This window comes from Anser brachyrhynchus, assembly GCF_964034855.1.
Source record: "Anser brachyrhynchus genome assembly, chromosome: 27".
Classification (NCBI taxonomy): Eukaryota; Metazoa; Chordata; class Aves; order Anseriformes; family Anatidae; genus Anser; species Anser brachyrhynchus.
In genome coordinates, this window is record NC_137720.1 from 1,265,741 (window position 1) to 1,291,519 (window position 25,779).

Here is a 25,779-nt window from a genome sequence, read left to right on the forward strand (position 1 = left end):
AATTAATAATTTAGATCCCAGCCCTGCAATGAGAGCCATCTGGCCAGATGCCTTTACCCTTACCAGAGCCCCTTGGAGTAGCACACCACGCAGAAAGATCTGTCCACGTGCGTCTCTTAATGGCCTGAGCCTTCGGTCCCTGCCCTGGAACAAGCAGAAATGGAACAAAAAGGACTCTTAACACTTGGATTCCTAATTTAGCGTCCTCTGAAATTAAGAGAACAAATTAAACCTACAGTGGCTTTGTAAGTGTAGGCATATGTTTACTGAGCCCTTTGGTTCCAGAGCGTTACACCAACACTAATTAATCTCGGCACTCCCGTTAATTGGCGGCCCCAGCCCCTCTCCGAGCACTGGGGCTGGGAGCAGGGCTCTGCCGGGGCAGGGAGGGGTTCCCCTGGCAGGGACGGGGACGGGGACAAGGATGGGGTCGGTGCAAGGGGACGGGGCTGCAACAGGGAGGGGAGTGCAGGATCCTCAGAAGTTCTCGGAGAGCTGGAAATCTGAGCTTGGTGAGGGCAAACCAGGCCTCTGCAGCCCCAGCCCCTGGGCACTGCTGGGTGCACGGGTGGGCTCCGAGCTCGTGCTGCCCCTCGCGCCCCTCCTGCCCCAAATCTTTGCTTCAAGCAGGGGAAAAATGCCCGGAATTAGAGATGTTTGCCTACGGCTGTACCTCATCCACAGTGGTGGGGTTGAAATGCTGAGACAATTCATTATGCACATAAAAATTAATTCTCATTTCCACCCTGTGGGGCCCTTCATTTACACTTCAGTTGTTGGAGTTGTTGCATGAGATGTATTTTCCTTTGCCTCTGTCTGAAATCAACGTGGATAGTCAATTGCATTTTCATAAGAAACGTTTTTACTTCCTAGCTACGTATTAAATCCCTCTCAAGCAAGAGAGATGAAAGCAAGTCACCTCTGTATTTCAAGCAACAAAGGGGCTACAGAAAATATTACAGCGTGGGAACGGTTAACTGGCCCACCCACAGCACCGGGGAGATAAATCAGGGGTAAATCCTGATCTCAGCACAGCAACCAAGCCACGCTCACGCAGCACCTCTGCTCAGGACCGGGTTTCCCATTCAGACCCGCAGCGTAACCGTGCGCAGCCTGGCACCCCATGCAGGTCCCATGGCTCCAGGACAGAGCCCACTCATCCCTGTGGCCATGCCCAGGTTCCCCGTGAAGCACGGGGATCGAGGCCAAGGGCAGAGATCGCCCCATGTGTGGTGGCAGCATGAGAGGGAGCAGGATGGGGCTCCGGAGACCCCACGAGAGCCTCCGCGAGGGGAACGTGCAGCCAGGCACGGGCACGCGTGATGCTCGCTGCATCTCCCGGGGAGGAGACAACAGGGAAGGAGTTGGAAGCTGTCTGCAGGAGGAGAACAAAAACGCTATTACACTCGTCTTGCTCGCCATGCTCATCTAATTACGTTATTTAACAGGATACCCTCTCATTGATTTTAATTACTCATATAATTTGGGACGTTATTCACAGTACATCCCTGCAGGGCGCACGAGTCTTGGCTGGGAACAATGTGCTCAACTCTTCCTCCGACATGAAAGCAGAAGCTGGGGAGGCCGAGCCCGGCGTGGCCGGGCGCGGGGCAGAGGCTGCCCTCCGTGGGAGGCCGGGGCTCGGCGCTGCTTCTGTGCTGCTGCGGGACACACCAGCGAGGCTGCGATCGCCCTGAGGTCGGACGTTATCCCCTGCGTGTCTCGCTGCGGCTCCACTTCTGGGCATCTCCAGGCTCCCGTGCTGCCAGCCGTCCCTGCAGCCCCAGTGGCGTTTGGGGGATTCCTCGCCTGTACCCGGGGCTGGGGTCGCGTGGCCCAGCTGCTGCCTGCGGGGTGCTGAGCGCAGCCCCTCGCCTCCCCCGCCCCTCGCCGAGCAGCTGCGCATTAATTGTGCCTTTGATATCGGCCAAGGACGACGCTCGTGCGTCGCCGGCGGGGAGCTCGCCCCTGCCTGCGCCCCCCGGAAGCCGCCCGCCCCCGGGGCTCCCCCTGCGAGCACTCCGCAGCAAGCGGCCACCGAGCCCCGAGGGCCGTTAATCAGAGCCCCCGGCCATTAATCAGAGCCCCCGGCTCTGCGAGAAATGCTTCCAACCACCAGTGTGCTTTTTTGGAAGACGATTGCACGCGGTTTAGCAAAATCGGGCTGTGCATCCCCCAGCATACACTTGTCTGGTTTCTTCGCCCGCTTTTGTAAGTTCGTGATTTAATTAGGATGCGAACAATCCCAGAGGAATGTTTAATTAATATTATAAAGCAACAATGGGATGATTAAGCAAGTCTGGGCAGCTGCTATTTATGCACAGGGCATGTGGCACTTGTTGGGGGCGAGCATGTCAAGGAAAAAATCATTCTAGACTTCTCTGTGCAATTTTATTTTTTGTTTTAATTGTCTGGTTCAGTCCTTTTCTCCTCTTTGTGTTTGCTCAGGCAGAGCGAGGGGAACAGAGATTTAGCTCAGAGTCTCTTGTTCAGCTTAATTATAGAGTGAAAGCTCTCAAATGAGGAACCGCTCTCCCACCCCTTCTCCTCCTTCTCCAGCCGTGAGGTCTCCAGAAACAACCCAGCAGCCGCTTTGGGCAACGAATGCCCTAAAAGTGGTCCAGGAATAGCATCCAGGAGGTGGGGGGCTTGGCCAGGGCGCGCCGTGGGCACGGCTCTGTGCTGCGCTGGGGTGCCTGGAGCAGGCAGCACCACCTCCCTCCCTGCTTGGCCCCATGAAACTAAATGGACTCCTCAAATGGTTAAGTGAAGCTCTCCTTGCGTGATGCCTTCATGGCATTTTAGGCCAGTTGCTCTTGAGAAGATTTTTCTTGCTTCTCAGAAGCCTGCTAGCAACCTGAAGTAATTGCATTTGCCTTGGGTTGAATTCCTTTTGCAGCTTCTAAAAATAAACCCTTGATTTCTTCTATTTTCCATAGAGCAGACTGCACTGAAAGCAGCAACCAAACAGAGTGAAAAAAAAATATTAAAGGAAGCGGGAAATCCAACAGATGCGAAGCGAGAAAGCAGCAGCACATCCCGAATCCTATTAGGAACGTGCCGCTCAGCACAACAGCAGCATGCCAATTAGCATTTTCTGGGGGAGAACACACGGTGTGCACGGGCAGGGCGCAGCGCGGCCACGGATGGGTGCCTGATGCTCAGCGGGGAGCTGGGGTGGTGCAGGGCTGTGGGCAGGGGGCTGTGCCCAGAGGCTCCAGGAGGGCAGCCGAGGGGCTGGGAGGTGCCCCTGGGAGCTTTTCCCCGCTGCCCATGGGCAGCGGCTCCGCTGCCAGCTGCCCTGACTCATCCCTGCGTGCCTCAGGCGCTGCCTCGCGCTTATTCAATTATTGCTCCAGTCCTGCCCCCGCTCTGGGAAGCTAATCTCATGCCGAATGCTTCTCGGTCAAGCCCTAAATGCGATTGTTTCAGCGGGAGAGGGCCAAAGCCGCCTGTGATCTGCTCACCAGACAATGGCAACGTGTTGGGCGCAGAACAAAGGGCAGCACCCTGTGCCCAGGCGTGCAGCAGCTCTGGGGCCTGGTCTTCATCTTCATCTGCACCACGTCTTCCAGGACGTTCAGTTCTTCTTACAGCTTGGGGACGGGGCAGAAGAGCTCCAAAAGTTCACAGACGATGAGAAACCCTCTAAACAACTGCTAAGCAGCAGGACATCGAGGATTTCTTGGAGAAAAGCTCTTTTGGGGGAGTCTTTTCAGTTGAGAACCAGTGCGGAAGGAGCCAGCAGCGCAGGTCCCACGCCGTGCCCTTGATTTTCCGGGCACAGGCTCCCGGCCTGAGCCAGCTGCAAACCCGCGGCCGGGAGCTGCCAGGCTCGCTTGTCCTCGCCGTGCATCAGGGCCTTAATGGCTTTTTATGTCAGACCCAAATTGATGCATTTAGAGCAGAAACTTCACTCCGAGGCCAGTAAAACATGTATTATCGTTTGTTCAATTGCAGCATCTGATACCCTGACAGGACAAATAAATATCTCCCTGCATTAGAGTCCTGCAGAAAAGGGATGCTTTCTGTTGTTCCCATTGAAATTCATGGATGTTTCTAATGGGACTTCAGAACGCAAGAGGCTTCTGTTTGCCTTTTAATATGTTTAATTTTGCAGATTTCTGGTTCTTTGGCACTAGACAATACTGAGAGTCAGTTTGACCAAGGTGCACGTTACTGGAGAGAAACCTGTGGCCATGCACGTGCTGCCTTTCCTGTGTTGAAGAAGGATGCTCCCGTTCCGTCTGTGCTTGCAGTGCACTCAGGGCTGATTGCATCTCAGATTTAGCTGTCGCTTTGTCAAAGTCCAGCCTTTGCCCTTTGCTCCACATATCCGTGATTATGCCGTGTCTTTTACCGTTCCTGCAGATTAACTGTGACTGGTATGCGAGATGGCCAATATCGGGTCTCCCTCATTTCAAACATCATTTATCATAAAGGATTATCCCACAGGGGCTCCTGTGCAGTCATATTTAATAACGTATAGTGCTTCCAACCAAATGACTTCTGCTGTGAATTTAAGCCACACTGACACAGCAGCTTGACACTGCTTATTTCCAAAGCTAAATGAAAAACTGTAGTAGGGTACTGGATATCTGTGGCCCTGAAAATGTTACATCCACATGCTGGCCGTGTGGAAGGTGGAGTGAAGGTATAGCCCATCTGAAGTTAATTTGTCTGATGATTTGTAACAACCCAGGTAGCAAAGGGCAGCAGAGCCACAGCGCTGCTTGCTTTCACTCAGCTCCACCACCGTTCACTCCAAATGGGTTACAAGAAACCTGATTTATATGTAAAACGCTTGGGGAAAGAAGCGAAATTACTGTCAGCTTCATTCTGCTGAGAGGAGCTCGGATCGAGGCGCCTGTTGCTCTCTGTGTGGCCATCCTGAGTGACACCCAGGGCTTTTCGGGTTCCCAGGCTGCAAAGCAGGGAGGGCACCACGGAAGCGATTCCAGGAGGCTCCGTTGGCACCCTGCAAGCAGTGCTGGGCCCTGGCAGCATCGGGTGCCCATCCCCTGGTGCTGGGGCGCTGGGTGGCTGCGGGGACCCAACCGGGAGCTTGTTTGAAAAGGCTTCCTCAGCCCGCTCCTTGGCACAGGAACTTTGGAAACGCTTCTCTGTACCTCTGCTCCTGCCTTTCTGAGCCAGGACTCGGCTCAAGGCAGCGCTTTGATGGGGAGCGGGCGAGAGGCTGCCCGGGGCTGCCCACTCAGCCCCATAATGCTCGCAGTGTGCTCGGCCGCAGAGCCGCGCTCGGCCCCGTGAATTTGTCCTTTGTGGCTCAGCCTCCAGCCGCAGCCCCGGCGAGCAGCTGCCGGCTGCGGTCCTGCTGCCACCCTGCTCCGTGCGGGAGCGCAGCCAGGGCCAGGAGCATCCCCCCGCAGCACAACGGGCTCCTTATTCCCTTCCTCCCCCCGCCATTGGGGCTTTTGGCCTTACACATCCCTACCACACAAAGAAAATACCACCAGCGTGAGAATTCAGCATCGAGCCAGAGGCTGGCAGGGCCAAGGCAGCCGGACGGACACCTTGGGCTCATGCACGGGGCTGTAACTCCAGCTCCGAAACCTTTGACAAATCATTTACTTTTCCTCTACTCTCTTTGAAGCATGGCTAATTAGCCCTGGCATGGCCTCTAATTAAGGCAGTTTCTGATGCTGCCTCCAGGCTCTGCCCCACACAGCTCCTGGTCCCGCTCACAGCAGCCACAGGCTCTGGAAGAGGAGCTAGTTTTGCAGGTGATCATGGTGTGAAACCATCACAAACCGCTGCCTGCTGAACGCCTCCACTGGTAGCTAACTCAAACTCAAAGTCTGGGAAACCCCAAAGGCACCAAACTCAGCCAGGCGCTGCTTTTACTGCTGGGCCATCTTCTCTCCTCGGGTCTCAGTGAACTTCCCCGTAACAGGCCTCAGGACCTGTTTGTTTCAGCTTCTCTCAGGTCCGTTGGTCTCTGCAAGTGGTCCCGGGCTCTTCTGGAGAACGAGCCAGGCGGTGGTGGAAGGGCTGCCCCACACGGGTGTTCAGAAGTAGGGCAGCCACTGGCAGTCGGGGGGATGCTGCACCGGGCACGGGGCCTGTCACGGCTGGGTGAGGCCAGCAGAGCTCCCCCGTCCCTCAGCTCGCCAGCTGCGACGCGCGTGCAGGCCCAGCCCCGAGTTCCTCCTGAAGCAGCTGTGACGGCCCAACACGAGCAGCATGGGAAAACACTGAAAACAGGCAGTGCATGCCCCAGGAGACCCCGGAGAAGCCCACGTGGGTGTTCGAGACCATCCCAGAGCACGTTTTCCCACGACTTGCCCCTGAGCGTGCACAAATCCCCGTGAGATCGCCCAGCTGCTTCCCCAGCTGTTTGAGGATGCTGACCCGAGCACCAAGGCCACGTGAGGTGGAGGAAGCTGCTGGTTCCAGCGCCCCGTGAAGCCTCACAGGGACGTCACCAGGATGAGAAGGACCAAACTTCCTTTAGCATCCCCTGAGAAACGCAGCTGTAAGGAGTCGCAGCAGCACAGGGCTCCCGGCGATTTTGCGCTGCAGCTTCGTGATGCTGCCGGAGGGCCTCCAAAGCAGCTCCTCTCCCTCATCCTGCACAGGAGCTCCGGAGAGCTCTCTCTGTAATTTGGGGGGCTCTCCATGACACAGGACGGGCGACTGCACGGCAGCTGAACGCCTTCGCCCCGCTCCGGGTCCCAGGGCAGATAAAACAAACACCTGGCTCTTCACTGAATGGCAACCGGCCCATAGCAGAAATGAATTTTGCTTCTTTGGTGTCCAGCCCTGACAAAACAGATAAAACACTCGTTAGTTTGGGTGACTTTTGCAAAGGTCAGCTCTGAAGCTCACGTTAATGAGGTGTCTCGCACCGCTGCCGGGTGCGCTCCACAGCAGCGGGCACATCTGCGCAGCTCAGGGGCTCGGAGCAGATCACGGCAGCAGCACAGATCCCTGCAGGCACCGCAACCCAGCGCCGCCTGCGCAGCTCCCTCCTCGGCCCTGCCTTCGAATCCAGCTCAAACCTGGCGATTTCAGCTCCCCAGCACATGGGGCTCACGGCACCAGGGAGCTGCCCTCCGGTCCGACCACCTTGAGGTGGGAAATGAGTTTTAGAGTAACCTTTGGAAACACAGAAACGAAGGTGACAAACGCAGGCCGCAGGGAGCTGAAAGCACGGCCATTTGTACAACAGGCAGCGCTGAACGGCTCTGGGGGAGTTTGTGCGAGGCTCGGCTCGAAGCGAGGGCGCTGGGCCTGTGCCGGGCCGGCATGTCAGCGCGCTGCCTCCCTCGGCCGGTGCCAAAACCAGAGAGGCGCAAGGCCCCTTGCAGAAGATTTTAATTTTCGTCTTTCTTCAGGGCTCTGCTGGCCAGGCGCCCCCGAAGCCCCCCCCCAGCCCCGGCGGCTGCAGCCGGGCACGGGCCGAGGCCGCCCCCTGGCGGGCACCGAGCGGAGCCGCCCGGCCCCGGCCCCAGACCCCGGGACCGAGAAAAGGCGGAGGAAGGAGAGGGGCGAGGGGAACGCAGCCCCGGGGGGGAGGCACAGCCCCGGGGGAACACAGCAAGAGGTGGAGGCACGGCCCCCGGGGAACACAGCCCTGCCCGTGCAGCCTGGGCTGCTCCGTGTTTTACAAACAAAGCGCTTGCCATTTACAAAAGGTGAACCAAAGCAGCGCGCTGTGTCTAGAACATTGAGGTTAGGTTTCCGTTTTTCATAGAAGAGACATCTAGCAATCAAGACGTACATTAAAATTACTTTATTACTAAAATATTTTTACATTTAGTAAAGATAACCAACCTGCAAATACCATGCTTCTGCTCCTCCTGAAAAAGGAAGCGCAGCGGTAGGTTGAAGACAATCAGCTACGTAACTAAGTTTGTCCTAGCAACTTGTAAGTAGGCAGATGTTTTCACATTATTGTCATCCAAATATTCTCATCCAGTCTTGTTTGGGCTGCATTTAGAAACTGGGATCTCTGTATAATTCAACAGCTGCATCAGTAACAGTTTTAGAAAAACACATTTATAGAGATTTCTCACCCCTGGTTTCCAATAAAACTATACAACTCCAGGAACAAATGTTCACCAGCTATTACAACTTGATTTCCCATTTAAACAATCAGGACAGAGTCCGTCCCGAGTTTTCTCCACTGTGAAGATACATTTCTCTTCTCACTTACTCAGAAGTGAAGCAGGAGCAAATCCTCCAACACTGAGGGAATTTCAGCAGCATCAAACTGAAGATGTGATTTGGGTCCATCGGGTCCCAAAGGCAGTTCTTTTACTTGCATATGCACAGGAGGATCGAGGCTGAGCACCCAGCGGTCTCTTCATACCCTGCTCTTTTAAACTTGATGAAACCAACAGGTATTTAAAAACAAACCAAACAAGTCAAAATGGAAAAAAGAAAAACAAACAACCCTTCATCTGACTGCAGATCAGGTAACGTTAGCCACATTTTACCTAAAAATGCAAAGCAGCTGTTTGCGTTGTTGAAATCGTATCTATTCAGAACCAACATTCAACTCCCCAGTTTCGTCTCGAGATGCTGACCGTATGTAACATCCCCCGTGGGCTCCTGCCCGGCAGGACGACGCTGCTAAAGTAAGGATTCTACTGGTGAAGTACACAGCTGTGTGAAACTGAAGATGACAGTGAAGTCAGACCTTGATACAGTATTAAACCAAATTTGTACATATAAAAATAATTGTACAGAGGAAATATTTTCAGCAGAATACAATCTTTAAATATTCAGAAGAACATATAAAGCTAATTAAAAGTAGCCTTCTGTACTTTAGTGTGTAATATGATTAAGTACATCCAACAAGGAGGGTGCGTGAAGACATCGCATTGGCGTAACGACATACTGTTGGTATCTGTTGCAACAGTGATCTACCAGAATGGAAAAAGAATTCACAAAACATTGATAAAAACCAAAGTCTGGAAACCATAACAAAAACACAGAAACAAAATGAAAATGTACTAAAATTTAATCATTCATAAAAGCTGTAATTTAATCTGTGACAGTAAAACACAAGAAGCAATATTAGAGTTGGTTTAGTATATTATATATTTTTGCTTTTAAAGCCATAGAAATCAGTTATCCCAGTTTTTTCCTATAAAAGACCCATTTTTCCAAAGCATTATGCACAAACATTTTTAATTAGAATATAATGGCAGAATGAAAATAATGATATTCTGTAACCTTTAAATATAAAATGAAGTCAATGACTCAAAAAGTTATTTGTTGCTGTGAGTTCAAAGGGAAATTTTAGGTAATATATATCTATAGTTATAGATATAATATATAATGGTGGAACATTTTAGTGCTTGATGGGGAGAAATTATGGTAAAAGGGTCAATATGAAATTTTAATTATAGTAGCAATATCTAACATTTGAAATGCATCCATGCTCCTTTGTATAATCATACACTAGAGTCAATTATATTTATTTTCACATCTGTTAACTGCTATTGCAAAGGAGAAATACTATTGTCTTAAATTTCCAAGAGATATACACAGAGCAATTTGTTTTTCCAGGGACTGTGTGCAAACCATTTTAAGATCTAAATTCTTCTCATGGTATATAAAAACAGGAGAAGCGTCTTCAGATATGTTGCTAATTTCCATAAGGTTTTGACGTCGGGAATGCTGGCACTTTCCATTTAGGCAACAGTTCTTCATTCCTGCAATCTAGAAAAAGTAAAAAAACAAGGTGATGGTGGGAACGTTTCTCATCCTACTGACGAACAACCTCAGACAAAGGCCTGAGAGCTTCCCCAGACAACTGCCTCTACACGTCTGTAGAAACACGCAGATTTCAGCAGGAAGAGGTTATCATCGAATCATAGAATATCCCGAGTTGGAAGGGACCCGTAAGGATCATCAAGTCCAACTCTTCCTTCGCTGTTGTGGTTTGCTCCTACTGTCCTTTGAACTCTGAGATACAGAGAGAGAAAAGCCTTTGGAAAACAGAACCGTTTCAGAAACAAGTTCTTGTTTTGTCACGAACACAGCAGCAGCGACAGAGAGCTGCCTCCCCATCCCGCTGTCCTAACAACAGTGCCTTACGAGGCAGGTAGCCTCTGCTCCAGGCTGCGTCCGGCTCTACTGGGTGTTGAATTCAGCAACGGCAGAACAATTTATGGGAGGGCAATTTCATCTTTTATCTCTCTGAGATGCTGCCCAAGTATAACGAGTTGGAGACCGCCCTGAGCCCTGTTCCAGCCGTAACAAGGAGGCAATCGGTTAGGAAGAGATTTACAAACACCAGGGGAGGCATTGCGGAGTATTTCAATCATCTGGAGCAGCTCTGGAGGCACAGGTAGAAGCAGCCAGTGTTACAGGAGCCCCATCAGCAACTGACTGAACACAAGGACACCGGGTGAGCCGCCAGCAGCTGCTGAGCCCTTCAGCACTGCACCGAGGCCGAGCAGGCACCGCAGCACAGCTCAGCTCAGCTCAACATAGCTCAGCTCAGCTCAGCTCAGCACAGCCAGCCTGGCAGACAGTGCGTCCCCAGGGCTGGGGGTGCCTGGCTCCGAGAAGCCATCCTGGCTGACGCCACACTAGCTAAATCCAGATATATCGCCTGAGGAACAGGAAAAGCCACTTGAGATATACTCTTCAGTTTCTTTTCCTTAAACCATTGTTTCCCCACAGGACTAAGCTATTATTTTACGACATTCAGAGCTCAGGATAAGAGACTCAATCAATAAATAAAGCACAAATCATCAGCAGCCAGGTTAACTGCATAGCTTCACTTGTCCTGCTCAATCACAGCTAGGCTAAAGAAACATCCGCCCACAGCGTGCCCTTCAGGTCTGGCAGAAAGGCAGTTAACCACCAATTCCAGGAATTCATCCTTGAAATTCTTCCTACCTAACCAGAAGTTTGTTTTAAACGCTGCAGGATAAGGGCACTTGGGCTGCTTCGCCAGCTGCCATACCTAAGAGAACAGCTTTTGGGGGGTCACAGCAATGACCGGAGGCTGGCAGCCTGGGCACCTGTGGGACATCGACGGCCGACGCGCCGCGAATTAACCCGCCCTGACCCAGCCTGCAGGGCTGGCCCGGGCTGCAAATCTGCCCCGCTGCGTTTCCAGCCAAATGCTCTTTGCACAGCCAACACCACCTGAGATGATTTGTTTGCTTTCTGACCACTTCCTGCTTCCCAGTGCCGAGCAGGGCTACTGCCCCTGCACACCTCTGTCTCGGCACCGCCACGCAGCACACGTGTGTGCTGAGATGCTGACGGTTCAGAGGCATGGCCTGGTGGTATTCCTGTCCAAAATCTGAAGCTACAGAAATGCTGCTTGCTTCCAGGAGTGCGGCAGAACAGCTGTAAGCACACAGAGTGCCCTGCCAAGATACACAGGAAGATTATTTATAGCATATGTCCAACCTTGTTTTTTGTTGTTTTTTCCCCCCTGGCGGTCAGCTTTTCATTTTTCTGCCGTTGAAATCCATGTCCCACCCAAACCAACTTGCAATTGTCCTTGTATCAGCTAGGGCTGAGACAGCAGCTGCGACAACACTGCCAGTTACCCGAACGCCACTGAACTTCAGTAGAGGATAAAAAGGAAGCAAAACTGACCCAGGATGGCTCCAACTATGCTGTCACATGACAGAGGGAGAACCTACACGAGCGAGAAGGCAACACCTCACCCATCTCCATCAGTTCCTGCTCTAACTGGTGCATTCATCAACCCAAGCAAAAGGAGAAAGGGAGCAAGGCAGGTATTTCTCTGCCAAGTCAGTCAGTGGAACTGGTTTTCAAAGTCCAACAAATGCCGCAGACAGGGAAGGAATTACATGTTTTGGAGCAGCTCAGGGTCAGATTACCTGGGCTGCAGGTGTAGTTCAGACACCTCTTACCTGGCTCAGAGCTGCTGCACGATGGGAGTCTAAAGCAGCAGACATGATTTCTTTTTAGGCTTCTTCTTTTCCACTGGTGTTTTTCTATTTATCTGTCTGACCAGGTCATAAAAGATCTGAAAATGAAGAACACAAACTGAGTATCAAAACAATAAAACGTTATGCAAGTGTCAAAAATTAGGCACGCTGGCAAAACGATAGATACTCTTTCCTGGTGGCTGCAGTCTTACAAATTCAATCAATCTGCTTGCATTTACCTAAATGTGTTTCTCAAGCAGCTGCTTATGAAACAAGAGAGCACAGAGCTCACACCAGCATGCAGAACGTAAGGAGCTGTAAGCTCCTGCCCTGCCACATACACGTTTCCCCCTTCAGGTTACGTATGACCAAAGGCTTCAGAAGGGTAAAGCAATGAAACGGCAAAGAATCCCTTGCTTCAGACACCTGGAAGAAAACTGGGAAACAACAAAAGCTTTTGGGTTTTGTTTTTAAAAGGACAGGCATAACATCCTGAAGGACCGCTTTCTCCCTGGTGCTCCCTGGGCTGCTCAGTGTCTCTGCAGAGCACTGCGTCCTCCCAGGCAGCCCTTCTCCCTGGCTTTCACCTTCACGAGTGGTCTTCACTCACCCACTGTGTACATACACTCTTAGTTCTCCTCTTTGCCATACAGGTCAGAGCTGTTGTTCACTCACTTCTGATCTAATTTGCCTTTGTCCTTGATCTGATCTTTTGAATTTATTAATACAATCAGCAAGGAAAAACAAATCGTCTGCCCTGAACTCAGACTTTTCCAGAAGAGGATGACTACAGGGGCCTCTTTCAGCTTCAGAAATTTCTTGTGAACGCTTTTGCTGTGAGTTGTTTTCCCAGTAATAACCCATTTATAGCAAAATGAGCTTTGCAAAAATGCTTGGAGCTGGGTCATGGTACTGAGCAGAAATATTTAGACCTCCAAAAAGCTCCACCCTTCTCCTTGTTTACTTTTTTCCTTCCCAGAGTGGCTGATTGCTCACAAACTCTTGTTGATTCAAAGGAAATTCAGCAGACAAAGAAACAGGTTATAACAAATTTCAACTACTGGAAATCTAAGATTTTCTGGCTATTACATACATGAAAGCACTCGTGCCTCGTCAAATAGTTCCAAACAAAATGAACATACAGTGCCTTTATCAAGCTCTGATGTAAAATATTTTAACAGCATCTGATAGGTGCTCAGGCACCTCCTTCACTAAGCTTATTGTTGCAGCTTTCTGTCAGCCCCAGGCAAAAGCAGCAGTTTGGACTCTTCAACAGACACAACCAAGATGTTAAAAAGCATACAGATGACATAAAAATAAAAGGTTTCTGCAGAAGAAACCAATTCTCCTTCTTCTATGCTGATGCAAACCACCTTTCAGTATTTAAGCCTTTACAAACAAGAGCCAAGATAATTCAAAAGTGATTATGAAGTGCTGAAGGAGCCTGAATCTGTGAAGGCACCAACCATCTCTCTCTGGCAGATGAGGTTCTTGACTGCTTTGGGTAGACCCCTCATTCCTCCCTGCTTCTCAGGGCTAGGGTAGGGGAAAAAAAACCTTTGAAAAATCTAAAGTTCTGTCATTTAAGTGTTTGTACCGACAGTGACTACAGAAGTGAAGTCTGCAGCAAGGTTTCAGGAACGCCACTATCCCTAGGAGAAGTCGGTGCACTGCAAGAGCATCACACAGGTCACCAGAAAGAAATCTGAAGCACTGCTACTGAGGTTGACTCATACCTGTATTAAAAACATCCTATCTGTAGGAAAGGTTTAACTTTCAGCAAACGCAAGCAGAAATTTATCAGCCTTTAGCCTAGACTTCAACAAAGTCAGAAACTCCAAATGTAGCTCTACAAAAACAAAACCAAAGAGTAATGTAAACTCTTCCCCACTCCATGAGCCAGCAGAACAAATAACCAGCACAGCGAGTTGCTTGATTCATTGTGTTCCTTCTTGATTTCCTTAGTTTTTACGCTTTTCATAACCAGACAATATGAACTAGCAGAAACACAGAAAACTAAGATCACAATAAAAACAGAAACTAATCTTTCAGATAATCATTTTCCTGGCTATGATCAAGCCTGACTGCAGGCAGGAGACATCACAGGGAAATACAGATACACGATTCACTTGTTAAGGATGACCACACATAAAAACTGCAGGTGTGTATTTGTCCCAGCCCAGTTCTTTGGAGAACTTTAAAGCACCTCTGGCTACTGAGAAGTCAGTCTCTGTGGAAATCCAAATAAAACAGGACTTGGTATACTCCAGGGTACCTGTTTGATGACTGAGCCACTCATTTCTTTGTTAGCTGCCACAGCTTTACTACAGCTCAGAGACACACACAAAGCCCTGTCTGGCAGGAGCCTGGCTCAGCGAGCTATATTTACCAGGCTGGATTAGCGAGCACCGCAGCCAGGCTAATCCCAAGCACAGCAGCCTGGAGCTCCCGTCCCTCTCCACCCGACGGATGCTGTGCTGGGCATGTCACGCTGGCTGCCAAGAGAGCTCTGGGTCTAGTCCAAAATCCTCCTGCTTCTCCTTATCACGGTCTCCTAAATGGTCCCAGTTATCTCCTGGCACCAAACCAGCTCTGCTCAATGGGGTCACCTTAGCGTTTGTGACTGGAAAACCGGCCTCTGTCACTGTCAGATAACTCACAGCACAGAATAAAACCTTGCTGCCGGATGGCAAGCGGTGCCACACGACCTCAGGCAGCAGCGACATGCACACCGACTTCCGAAGGTGTTTCTCGTTTAAACATGGGAATGGCGTACACAGATAGGTGTTTGGACGTGCTCTCAGTAAATTAGCGGCTTACCAGAGGAGGACTGTGATGGGATGTCTGCTTGAGCAGCCAGATGTAGCAGGAATGTGAAAAGCAAATACTTTCAAAACCAACAATCAACACTAAGCAACATGACAAGTAATACAATGGGGCATAATCCACGTTCTGAATAGTAGTAGTTGCTATCTTATTAAAGTATGTTTTCCAGATAAAGTTTTACCTAAGGTAAGAGTCATCCAGTTAACTGGGCTTACTGATGACCCTCTGCTATCTATGCCCTCTAACACAGACCACAGAAAGCATTTGCCTGGGGATGTCACCCACCTCTTAATTAAAAAAGGAGCAGATATCTTTAAAACAAATAAAAAAACAGTAACTAAATAGACTCGTCTTAGCCGTTCTCAGACTGACACCTCAGAACCATTCTAAATCTGCCTGATAAAGGAGCGTGAGAAGGACTGCATGCTGGTCTAATGCGGTACTCATGTTAATGTAACACGGGCAAGGAACAGCTGATACTTACCTCATTAACATTGATTTTAGACTTTGCAGACGATTCTAGAAAGGCACAGTTACACCACTGTCTCGCTAAGTTTTGACCCTGTTCTTTGCCGACAACACGTTCTTCCTCCAGGTCACATTTATTGCCAACCAGAATCATTGGAACCTGGAGAGAGAGGGAGCAAAACCAAGAGATATCAGCAAATTAACATACAACACCTACTGCCCAAGTGATGCAATAGCTCGCAAAGGCACACGAAGAGGAGGAAAACAAAACAAACAAAATAACATAGTCATGTATAAACAAAAAACAAACAAACAAAAAAAAACAAAAAAAACGGAAGTTCAGCAGAGCTCACCAGCTAGGCTGGATTTTAGTAAGTCTTCCAGTAAAGATTTGTTTTCCAGTATTTACATCCAACACCATTCTATAGTCAAAAGCACAATTTACTAAAATGCATTTCAGGACATCTATGTGACATGAGGCTGAATTGCCCATCAGCTTAACCTCTTTTAGACAACAGGACATACAGCGTGTGTTTTAAGAAATACATTATATGTTTCTGACGTTTTTACCTCTCTTGTCAATCTGCCGTCAAGCCAACAACAAGTGGAAGCACCTCAGCAGAGCGCTGCCCTGGACACGGAGTAAGGAGGAGCGGTTCTGTGCGGGTAAGCATTCCCACAGCCCCATGCACATGACCATCTGCCTTCCTCATCACAACACAACATCGTACTACTGACATGCTTTACGTACAGAGACGAGGATGTCCACTACAAAAGGCACAGACACTGAGATCAATATTAACTAGTTCAGAGTAATTGAAGTTTCCAACTAACGACCGCTCATCAGCTCAGCTCCTGAAGGGACATCGCTTCCAATAAATAGCCTCATGCTGTATCAGAATAAACATTTGGTACGGGTTCAAAATATTCGTCCTACGCCCATGACGCAAATACAGGCACATCATTTGTTCGAGATGAATGAAATGAATGATGAAAGGGGATCTACCCTTCTCCTTCAGCTGCTGGCTTTGCTTTCTGAAGCATCTGGGTGAGTCAGCGTCCCACTCCTTCAGAAGGACAGTGCCTTGGGGAAGCCACATTCCTTGTGACATTCCCTACAGAAAACACTACTAATATATGAGGGCATTATTTCCAAGATGCCTACTTTCAGAAGGCTTTCCCTGTTTCTCAGTCACAGCCTCTACCATGGCTGCAGCCCACCGAAAGATGTTAAAAATGGCAAGTAGAAACAACCTTCAACAAGCAAACACCAGAAGCACCCCAAACACCAACAACCTACATCTCATACGGGCCTTGGGGGACAATGCAGCCAGAGCTCAGGTGCCAGGCGCTTTGAGGACTTTGAAGGCCGAGATCGCAGCGAGATCTGCAGTCCCTCCTGCGGTGCTTCACACGCACCCGGCAGCCACAGCATCCTGTTTCCCTCATGCTATGTAAAAGTAGAAAAAAAAAAGAACCAACAACCAAAAGAACTGCTGATAATGGGTGTGTACCCTGTTCTATTTCCTGAAGCATTTAATTCTTTGAGCAGAAAATGAGTACTTTCCAGCTGGAAAATAAATCACAATCCACTTCCTTTGATAATTTACAATGCACTGCACATTTTCTAATCTACTTCAACATTAATATTTGCAGTCTCTTCCAAATTCACCTAGACAAAATAAATTTTCGTATTTAAAACTCACAGCCATACTGATTAAAAAATGACTGCAGTTTTATTTTTGAGAAGCAAGTTTTACTTATTACATCAAAAAGCTGAAGGCTCAGAACAGATGAGGCAATCCCCCAAACAAGTTTATTTCACAGAGAGTAACAGGATATTTACAACTACACTAGTCTAGTCTATTCTTTACAGTTTTCTAGATATTTAAGAGAATTCCAAAACATTAAAATGTGTTTTGAACATGATGAAACATGTTGAACGTGAGGAAAAAAAAGGGGAAATGAGGATGTAAAATAATAGGAAAAAAGCGATACTCAGTTAAACAGTGTAGGTTTGAAAGGCATGCAACTCTGTATGGTTGTTTCAAAAGGTAGCGATTACTTAACCCAGAGCAGAAAATGGAGTTGGAAGAACTTGCTTGACCATTTCCTATGTCATGTAGGAGGCTGGAATTTAAACTTTGTTGGACATACCTTCATGGTTTAACTACTGGGATTTTAAAAGACATATTCTGAAACTAAATACAGGAAGCAGCGCCTTTTTTTTTTTTTTTTTTTTTGACTTAGCGTAACAGTTCGAAAGGTTCTCAGCCTTGGATTCAACAAGTAACATCCCCCAACACAAAATTCATAAATGCTCTTGCAGTTAAGCCAAGGAGGGCTCCGAAGCCATTCTGAGGTAGTTGGGAACAGGGAGGATGTGGGAGGAAGAAGAAACGCGAGGGGACTGCCTGCCCCCTCCGAGCACAGGAGCAGGATGTGTTGCTCAAACCGCACTGCCCTGCGGGGCGATGTAAACCCAACGCACACGGATAAATGCGTCCCGGCCCCGCGTGTGACCACTGCACGCGAGTTGCACGCAAAGGACGGTGGACACAAGGCTGCTCCTGGATTCAGTCCCCATCGCAAGAGCCACGCGAGTGATCCATGCCCATCGAAAGCCATCAGCATTCGAAGCCTTGAATGCACTCCCAGCTGTTAGGAACAACATTTATTTTCAGTGTCCTCTCGAGGAAGCCTACACGAGCAGAGGTCCCAAACCTCTGCACCGTTCACACGGCCAACATGGTTAAAGCCACCTGCACGCCCTGCTACACCACATATCTAGAAATTCAAAGCCCACGGATAAATTCTAGCTATAGCGGTCGGCGCCTGGGCTGGGAACATGGTAAGTGATTTTCTTCTGCCATAAACAGGACTGCATGCACCATCTATCTTAACGTAATTTTTTTCTCATTTGAAAAGGGGCTTTAAACAACAATTACAAGCTCAGTAAGAGCTCTGAGCACTAACTCTCCTCTCCACAGAGACAAACTCATGCATAGGATTTCTCTCGAAGCTAAGAAGAGGATAAAAAGCCCCTCTCCCCCTGCTCTGCTTTACGCTCCAGCCAGGAACGAACCTGAGCAAGGCGCGATCTGACGGTCCCACGAGACACCTTGCAACACCGCTGGTCCTCACAGAGGATGGGTTTGAATGAAACAGAGATTACCAAGAGACGGGGCAAACCAAACGGGCACAGATACAGCAAGGGAATCTGCTCTGTGCCCCTCGACCAAGGGCTCCCCCGCCCAGGGAGAGAGCCCTGCAGGGCGCAGCACTGCCCTGCTCGCCGGGGCAGCCCGAGCTCCTGCTGTCCTGTCCCCCACTGCCCGCTCACACAGCGACAAGAGGGCAAAGTCAAAGGGACGTTTTCAGCTACTTTCAAAAATTAAAAATAAAAAAGGCTATTAATACTAGTGACACTTAAATTACGGAGCAGGAATCCGGTCAATAAGCTGAACACGTCCTTTCTATTTACAGTTCAAGATCATCAACTCGGACTGCTCTGGTAGGCATGGGTGGCACGGAGGGCACAGCTCAGCCCCACCGCGGGCTGGGACTTGAGGCTTTGCAGCTGACCCTCAGGCCTTGCCACGTCTCTCTGTACTTCAATTTCCGCCTCCCAAATCTGGGAAAAACAACATTAGTCTCCATGGCAAGACAGCTGGAGATCTATTAAAAATATCATTACTGGCTAGTTCAGATATAATTTTTCCATAACTTTGAGGGAAATAAAGTACTGCTGAAGCACAGTATGAGGAAACTGAAAATACTGGAAAAGAAATAAAATGAAAGGGAAAAATGTTTTCTTCAATCAACTCCTACCATTTTTCTATCACTTCCCATCAAGACTGTCAGCTTTCCAGCAAACTTGAAATGTAACACTGAAAATAACAAATAATGCTAAGGAAATTCATTTCAACACAAAACTTTGCTATACAGCAAAGAATATTCCTGGACAGAAATTTTACTCACATACAAATTCCTGTATGCTTAGTTCCAAAAAACATTTTAATCATTTTCAAAATTAAAAAAAAAATATTTGACTTACATCTTCAGTGTCCTTAACCCGTAAAATCTGTTCCCGCAGGTCCTGTAAGTCGTTAAACGTGGACTGTGCTGTTATTGAATATACTAGTGCAAACCCTTGACCATTCTTCATATAGAGATCCCTCATTGCTGTGAATTGCTCCTGTAATCAAATAGTTAAAAAAGTACTTAGGTAGTGAATGACACTAAAGAACATTTACAAAGGAATACTTCTATTGTAATGGAGACAAGAAGGTAGTAGAGCACGGGTCATATTTACGTATTTACCCCTCAGAGAGGTCCACTGCAGCGTGAAAATCTAATAAGAACATTAACACATCTCTTTCCCTTTGCTTTTTCCCCCCTCCTAATAAGGAGAGCAAGGCTCCTTCCAAAACCAGGAAAAGGTGCAACAAAAACAATAAAAACACATGCACAGGTATACTGGGGTATGCCCCAAACCATAACACAAGCCGTTAGCATTTGGTCGACGCATTCTGTACTGATCTTCCATTTATTTCCCGATACAGCGTTGAGCAGGAGCCTGCTATCAGACCAGTTCCCCAGGTGACAGATCTGGGCTATCACTTCAAGTTCTCTAACTGCACAGACAGGCCCACGTGTCACGCGCCGTGTGGCAGTTTGTCACGAGCACGGCCGCGTGGGAGGGCAGTGCCCTTAAGAGCCTGCTGCTTAAGAACTTTTTTGGCTGTGTTTTCTGGCCACTTGCAAAGGTAACACGCAAACTTATCCTCCATCAGTATGTTGATACGGCAACCTGCTTTTGGGTTATTAAACAGAATTGTTCTATTTTAATTGTTGCGCCTGATCTATTGCTTCTTCCTTGGGCAGGATTATTATATTAAGTTCTATGCTTATCATCTTGTTTTGTTCTTAAGAAAGAAACTCTGCACCAATTACGAAAAGAAATCATACTTACTGTCCCTGCTGTATCGAGGATTTCAAGCATACACTGTTGACAGTCTACTTCCACTTGCTGTGTAAAAAGGGGAAGAGACGAATACAGTTAAAACTAAAACCTCTGAAATTAAGGCGAGGGGAATCTCACCTTAATTTTTTTTTACTTCTGCAGCAAAGACCTCAGTAAGTGAGCCAGCCACCCAGACTTTCCCAACACTAAGAGAGGCTCTGCTATTAGAAGATTAATTACACCTTAAGTTGGCATTTGGGGCAGCTCACTAGTGATCCAGGACTCTGTTGATTATAAAGGCCTAAATAAGTTGAGATATTTACAATGAGCCTCTCGAGTCAGATAAAATCCACTCCTACAAATCAAAAGGACCTTCAACTTTTTTTTTTTTTTTTTTGCTGTTGAAGAAGGAGTGAGGAAGAAAAGAAAAAGCACAATATTTAATAAACGTCACACTGAGGCTTAACAAATCTTCTGGAAGCTAAGAACTGTCTCAGATCCACTAAGGGCAATTCCAGGAAAGATGAATAAATTTAACAGCAGAACTCGTAACAGAATTTACATTTAATTATCACAGGCACAAATGCTACAAGTTTTTGTTTTCTGTTTGGTGTCTTTAATTATGGCAACAATTATGCTAGTCTGCAAAACAATGGGTTACTTGACATCAATTCCGAGAAGAAAGCAGCTCTGTTGATAGAGCTGTGTAACACCAGAGTCAGGGATCCTGACAAGTATTTCTGCTCAGCAATTACAAGCCTGCATCCAAAACAGCTGTGAAGAATTTTTATGCGCTTTCAAACCAAGCAGAACATATTTAAACTAAATGGTAAAACAATCATTCCTAGGAGAAAGCAACAAAACGCAATTGCTGTGCTACAGTACCACAACCTACTGTGATAAATGGTGTGTGTATATATATATATATATATATATATCTCCTCTATGCTAACTTTTTCAGATCGCATGTTAGCAACAAATATTGATATACTTATGCTTTGAAATAATAATTCATCAAATTACAGCAAAGAGATATGACTAACAGTCTTTGGTCCTTTAATACGTTGCCCAGGCACCAATCAACAGCACTGGCACCGGGATGAACAGTACACCAGGCTGCCAAGTGCCACAGCTCGTACCCCCATACAGGAGCTAAAAAGTCAGCGATGGCCTGGGAAAATACACAGAGAGATGTCTGGTCAGGTGCTCTAACCTCTTACAAAGAAACAGTCCAAGAGCAGAAAGCTAAAGCCTCAACATGCCTCGACTGAAGTCGTCAGATTTAAAGTGCAAGCTCCTAGTTATATGAAGTAATAGAGCTTTAATCCTCCTATTAAATAGAAGTAAGAACAGTCAAATTAACAGCAATGTTTGTCATTTCCTGATAATTCAGTTTTATAGTAGCTGACACAATTTGTCTGGTTGCATTCACAGGCCCCGAACTAGTAAAATACTCTGCAAAGCCAAAAGAAACTATCTACATGAAAGCACTTCCTAGACTGATGCTTTTTTATGCATCATTTCTTGCTGTGCTTTTATGCATCCATAACATTCTCATAAAAAAAACCTTGCTCATTTTGATAAGCTTTCATTGCATTATTAAAAAGAAGCAAGCTCCGTGAGACTTGAAAGGAATAGAAATGATGTTATTTTACCTTCCTGTATGAATCTTCTATTGTTGGGTCATATTTTTCAACAAAAATTCCCTGAACGAACTGTACAGTCTGGGGAGAGAGAAAAAAAAAAAGTGAAGTAACTGTAACAGTAACACCTAACCAAGAAACACTTTCTGAACAATTAAAGCAGAAAAAACACTCAACACTGCTGATAAACTTCAAGTGGGGAGAAGAGAAAAATACACACATTAACAATTATTTAGAAAGAAATCTGCATAGTTTCTGCTGTTTTATGAGCCACTACTCAAGCACATTTCAAAACTATGCGAGACAAATTGTTTGCTCATTTCTTCATAAAAGATGAAGGCATCTCAAAAATAAAGGCATTCTCTAAAATGCCTTTCTTTTAGTGTCTGTGACTTCAGAAGAATAAAAAAAGCACCAAATATGGAAGATGTGAAATTTGATCAGAGGAACTGGCAATATGTGTGCTATGGAAAATGCAGATTTCAATTGTGTTAGAGTTACAGTGGAACTACTCTGGATTACACACAGAGCACAGACGTATTTCAGAGTAGTGAGCTAAATCTGGAGAGTCTCCAGATACTGAGTTTGTATTAAATCATTAAAGAAGGAGACATCATTCATTTCAAAGAGGAAATCTTTCTTCTCCTATATAATTATTCCAAGTGAATCTACTCTAAACATTTCCCATCAAGCTGTCATTTGGATGCGCCCCATCTCTGGACACTCGAGCTCCATACGTGGCATACTTTGGCTCCTGCTGGTCTGTGGTTTCACTTGTCCTCTGGAAGACACAGTTTGCTTTTCCTTTTTGGTACCTTCTCTTCATAAATAGGAAGAGCACTCTTCTCTTTGGTGTCTCCTCTTACTTGCAACCCTGCATGTTCCCTGCACCTAAACAGTCGTCTGTCCTCCTTGGCACAGTGCTGGGAATCAGCAACACCCAGGCGAGACCAGACAGATCCGTACTGGTACCAGTTTGGTAAATGCTGGAATAGTTTATCTTTGTAACGCTAGCGACAGTGTTAGTTGTTTGCAGTTTATTCCCATGCAATGACTGCTGCTCCAAGCACTCCCCAGCTCAGAGAGCCGTGCTTGCAGAGCCCCAGGCTCTCCCCATCTCCGGCCGGGCGCAGCGCCGTGCTCTCACCTACGGCGTCTGCACTCACCTCGGGTGCAGCACGGGTGGGTCCAGAGGTTTGGCTGATGATGGTAAAACCAAGTGCCAAGATCACGGCACTTAATTTTATCTCTTTAAATATCAACAAACACAGCAACTATCTTTTGCCAACAGAGCTTTCCACAAATCTTTAGTACAAATTCTGCCAAGTCACTACCTGTTTCAAGAAGTTGTATTTTGCTTGGACAAAAGGCTGAAATTTTTCTGCAACAGGGTTCCCTTTTGCCACACAAAGACTTTCAGAGTGGCACGTACCAGATGCATGCAGAAAGCCTCTGTGTGTGCTGAAAACTGAGCATTTCCTTATTACTCTCCTCCTTTTAACATAAAAAAAAATAAATAAAATCTAGTACTATCTCATTCAAAAACCCTCCTATTTCACTAAATAATCCTGTATTAATAAGCCTGAACCTAAGAATCAAAGCTTTTGCTTCTCCAATATTTTCCTGTCACCCCAAACCTTTCAGGTAACAGGACTTATCAAAGCCACTGTGCAGGACACCGTTATTAGTGGGTTTACAATGTTATACCAATAATGGCAACTAAGAATTTCAGATTACAGGTTGTGTTGTAGGATTTTCAGCACAGTTATTAACCCAACCGAGTCCAAAGAAGATTGCTATTTGCTAGGAGGCTAACACTTGGACACTGAAGTCGGTCCGAGCTGTACAGCTGCACGCTGTGAACTTTCTTCCTGTTCGTGAACCAGCCTTCAGCAAGGGAATGTGACAAACCACTCGTGACATTTTGTCTTTCTGCTAAAACTCAGAGTCTTATTTCATATTCCCAAATGCAGTACTGCTGAGAAAGAAAACTAACTTAACCCACAGGAGTTAAAACAGTGAGGAGCATTCGTAGCGAAACAAGAGCATATTGTAATCTGCACTCCCAGTGAAAACACAGAATTGAAAACAAACACCATGCTCTTTGTTGGGTATTCAGCTTATGCAGTTTGAAGAAAGAAATTTTAAAGTGACCTCCATATCATTTTAAGTCTCACCTTGCCAATACCTGTCAATAAAGTTGGTCATCTTGTAAGCTAAATATTATTCTCCCTCAGCTACTAATTGGCACTTACTGTCCTGCCATAACCATAATGGATCAACACTGCATATGAATTACAATACGTGCTTACTTAGCACCTGGAACTTAACTTTGGTTTACCAGACTTTTCACAATCAACCCACCAGCAGTACGTACGTACAAAAGTTAGGGTCCTCAATGACTTAACCCAATTTGTATCTCTACAGGTGGGAGTACACAAACTCATCATATACGATAAAGGAAAATACAATCTTCAGAACTTTTTGAGAATGAATTTTGGAAAAAAAACCTATAGTAAGTATTTAGAAAAATTAAGTATTCACATTTCAGCTTTTAAAAGGCCAGTGGTGAATGGGGACTCAGAACTTTATACCAGAAATGAGGAAATTCAAAGTACTTCATATGCTGAAGAGGTTTTATGCACAGCATATTCAGAAGCGCCCTATTTTACCTAGCGAATCCTTCAATATTACGTAATAAAACCAAGATAATCAAAAAGAATGCTCATGGAGAAAGCAATGGGGATCACATAAGTTGCTGTGGGAGAACAGAGCATCAAAAATTTTTACTCGTACATCTTGTAAATATTAGGAAGGGATCTCTGAAAGAGTACCTCAAATGTGATACATAATTGAACAATCTTTCCTCTCATTCACCTAGATTCTGCAGGTGATTTGACAGGACTATTAGCAGCCCCTATCAGCAGAATAAAAAACAGTGAAAGAAGCACCCATCTACGAAATGAACGGCTGGTCAGCTATCACCCTCTGTGAAAAGGAACGTGGCGTGTTTCCTTGTCTTACATAACTTTACACTTGACCAGTTCTTTGCCCTTCTTGTTGGGGCGAGCTGCTTGACTGATTTGTGATAAATGGGTGACAGAAACCTCTCTTACAATGCTTTACTATCAACTCTGCTATGTAAACCTCTTACTAGAAACAACACAAGCACTTAAGGAGTGCAAAGTGTCATCAGTCTGCTTGTCCCTCTGCTCTGCCTGGAGGCAGCTTGCTATTCCACCCTGGGGTTTCAAGGCCAGACAGCTCCTTCAGGCTCCGTCCGTGATGGAAAATAAACCACCTTCAAGGTGTGCTCCTCGGCGGCAGCCATCGCCAATCCACAGCCACGCAGGGCAAGTCTTGATTCATCCTTCTAGCCTAGGCTAGGCTTTTCATACTTAGGGACGTTCACTTATTTACAGTATTACACATCCGCAGAAAGCAAACATGAAATGCTAACTGTTCTAACAGTGATGAATCACCCGTTTCTTCTTCAAAAACTGACACAAATTCACAGATCCTTCAGCAGCCTAACCATGGCTACCTGGAAGTCACTGCACATAATAGAAGTAGCACAAACATCCCAATACGTTCAATGAGTAATGCCTGCAGTGAGACAGGCCAGTCTGGAAGCTCATGCAGTGGTTTCAGGACCACTTCCTAAGCGACTCACCAAGGCGGACTTCCCCACACCTCCTGAACCAAGGACCACTAGCTTGTACTCACGCATGGTGTGGTCTGTTCAGACACCGACGATCTAGAAGGCAGGAAAAAAAAAGCAAATGGTTACAAGTGTACCTGTACACACACCTTCACGACACTGTCTTCTGAAAGTAGCAATGTGCTCCTGTTCTCCGGATGCTGCTATGAACAAAAATCTCTACAGGAACAGCTAAGACTGTTGTTTTCTGCGTGAATTGCCGACAGCTCCAGTTAATACCAAACAGAACAATAACCAAACTATAGATCCCCCCTCCTACAT

The 25,779-nt window shown here is 46.9% G+C and overlaps 1 protein-coding gene across 3 annotated transcripts in view; it reads right to left on the reverse strand.

The window, feature by feature from the left end:
* Positions 1-7,741: 7,741 nt before the first annotated feature.
* The window catches only part of RAP1A (RAP1A, member of RAS oncogene family), a 39,558-nt gene continuing 21,520 nt past the window's right edge, over positions 7,742-25,779 (reverse strand). For all 3 annotated transcript variants that reach the window (XM_080569433.1, XM_080569435.1, XM_080569434.1), the window contains 7 exons: positions 25,471-25,554; positions 21,810-21,878; positions 20,164-20,220; positions 19,246-19,386; positions 15,205-15,348; positions 11,877-11,992; positions 7,742-9,693 (listed from right to left, as the gene is read on the reverse strand). In XM_080569433.1, coding sequence (XP_080425559.1) covers positions 11,906-11,992; positions 15,205-15,348; positions 19,246-19,386; positions 20,164-20,220; positions 21,810-21,878; positions 25,471-25,527 — 555 coding nt within the window. In that variant the 5' untranslated portion in view covers positions 25,528-25,554 and the 3' untranslated portion in view covers positions 7,742-9,693; positions 11,877-11,905. The remainder of the gene's footprint in view (positions 9,694-11,876; positions 11,993-15,204; positions 15,349-19,245; positions 19,387-20,163; positions 20,221-21,809; positions 21,879-25,470; positions 25,555-25,779) is intronic.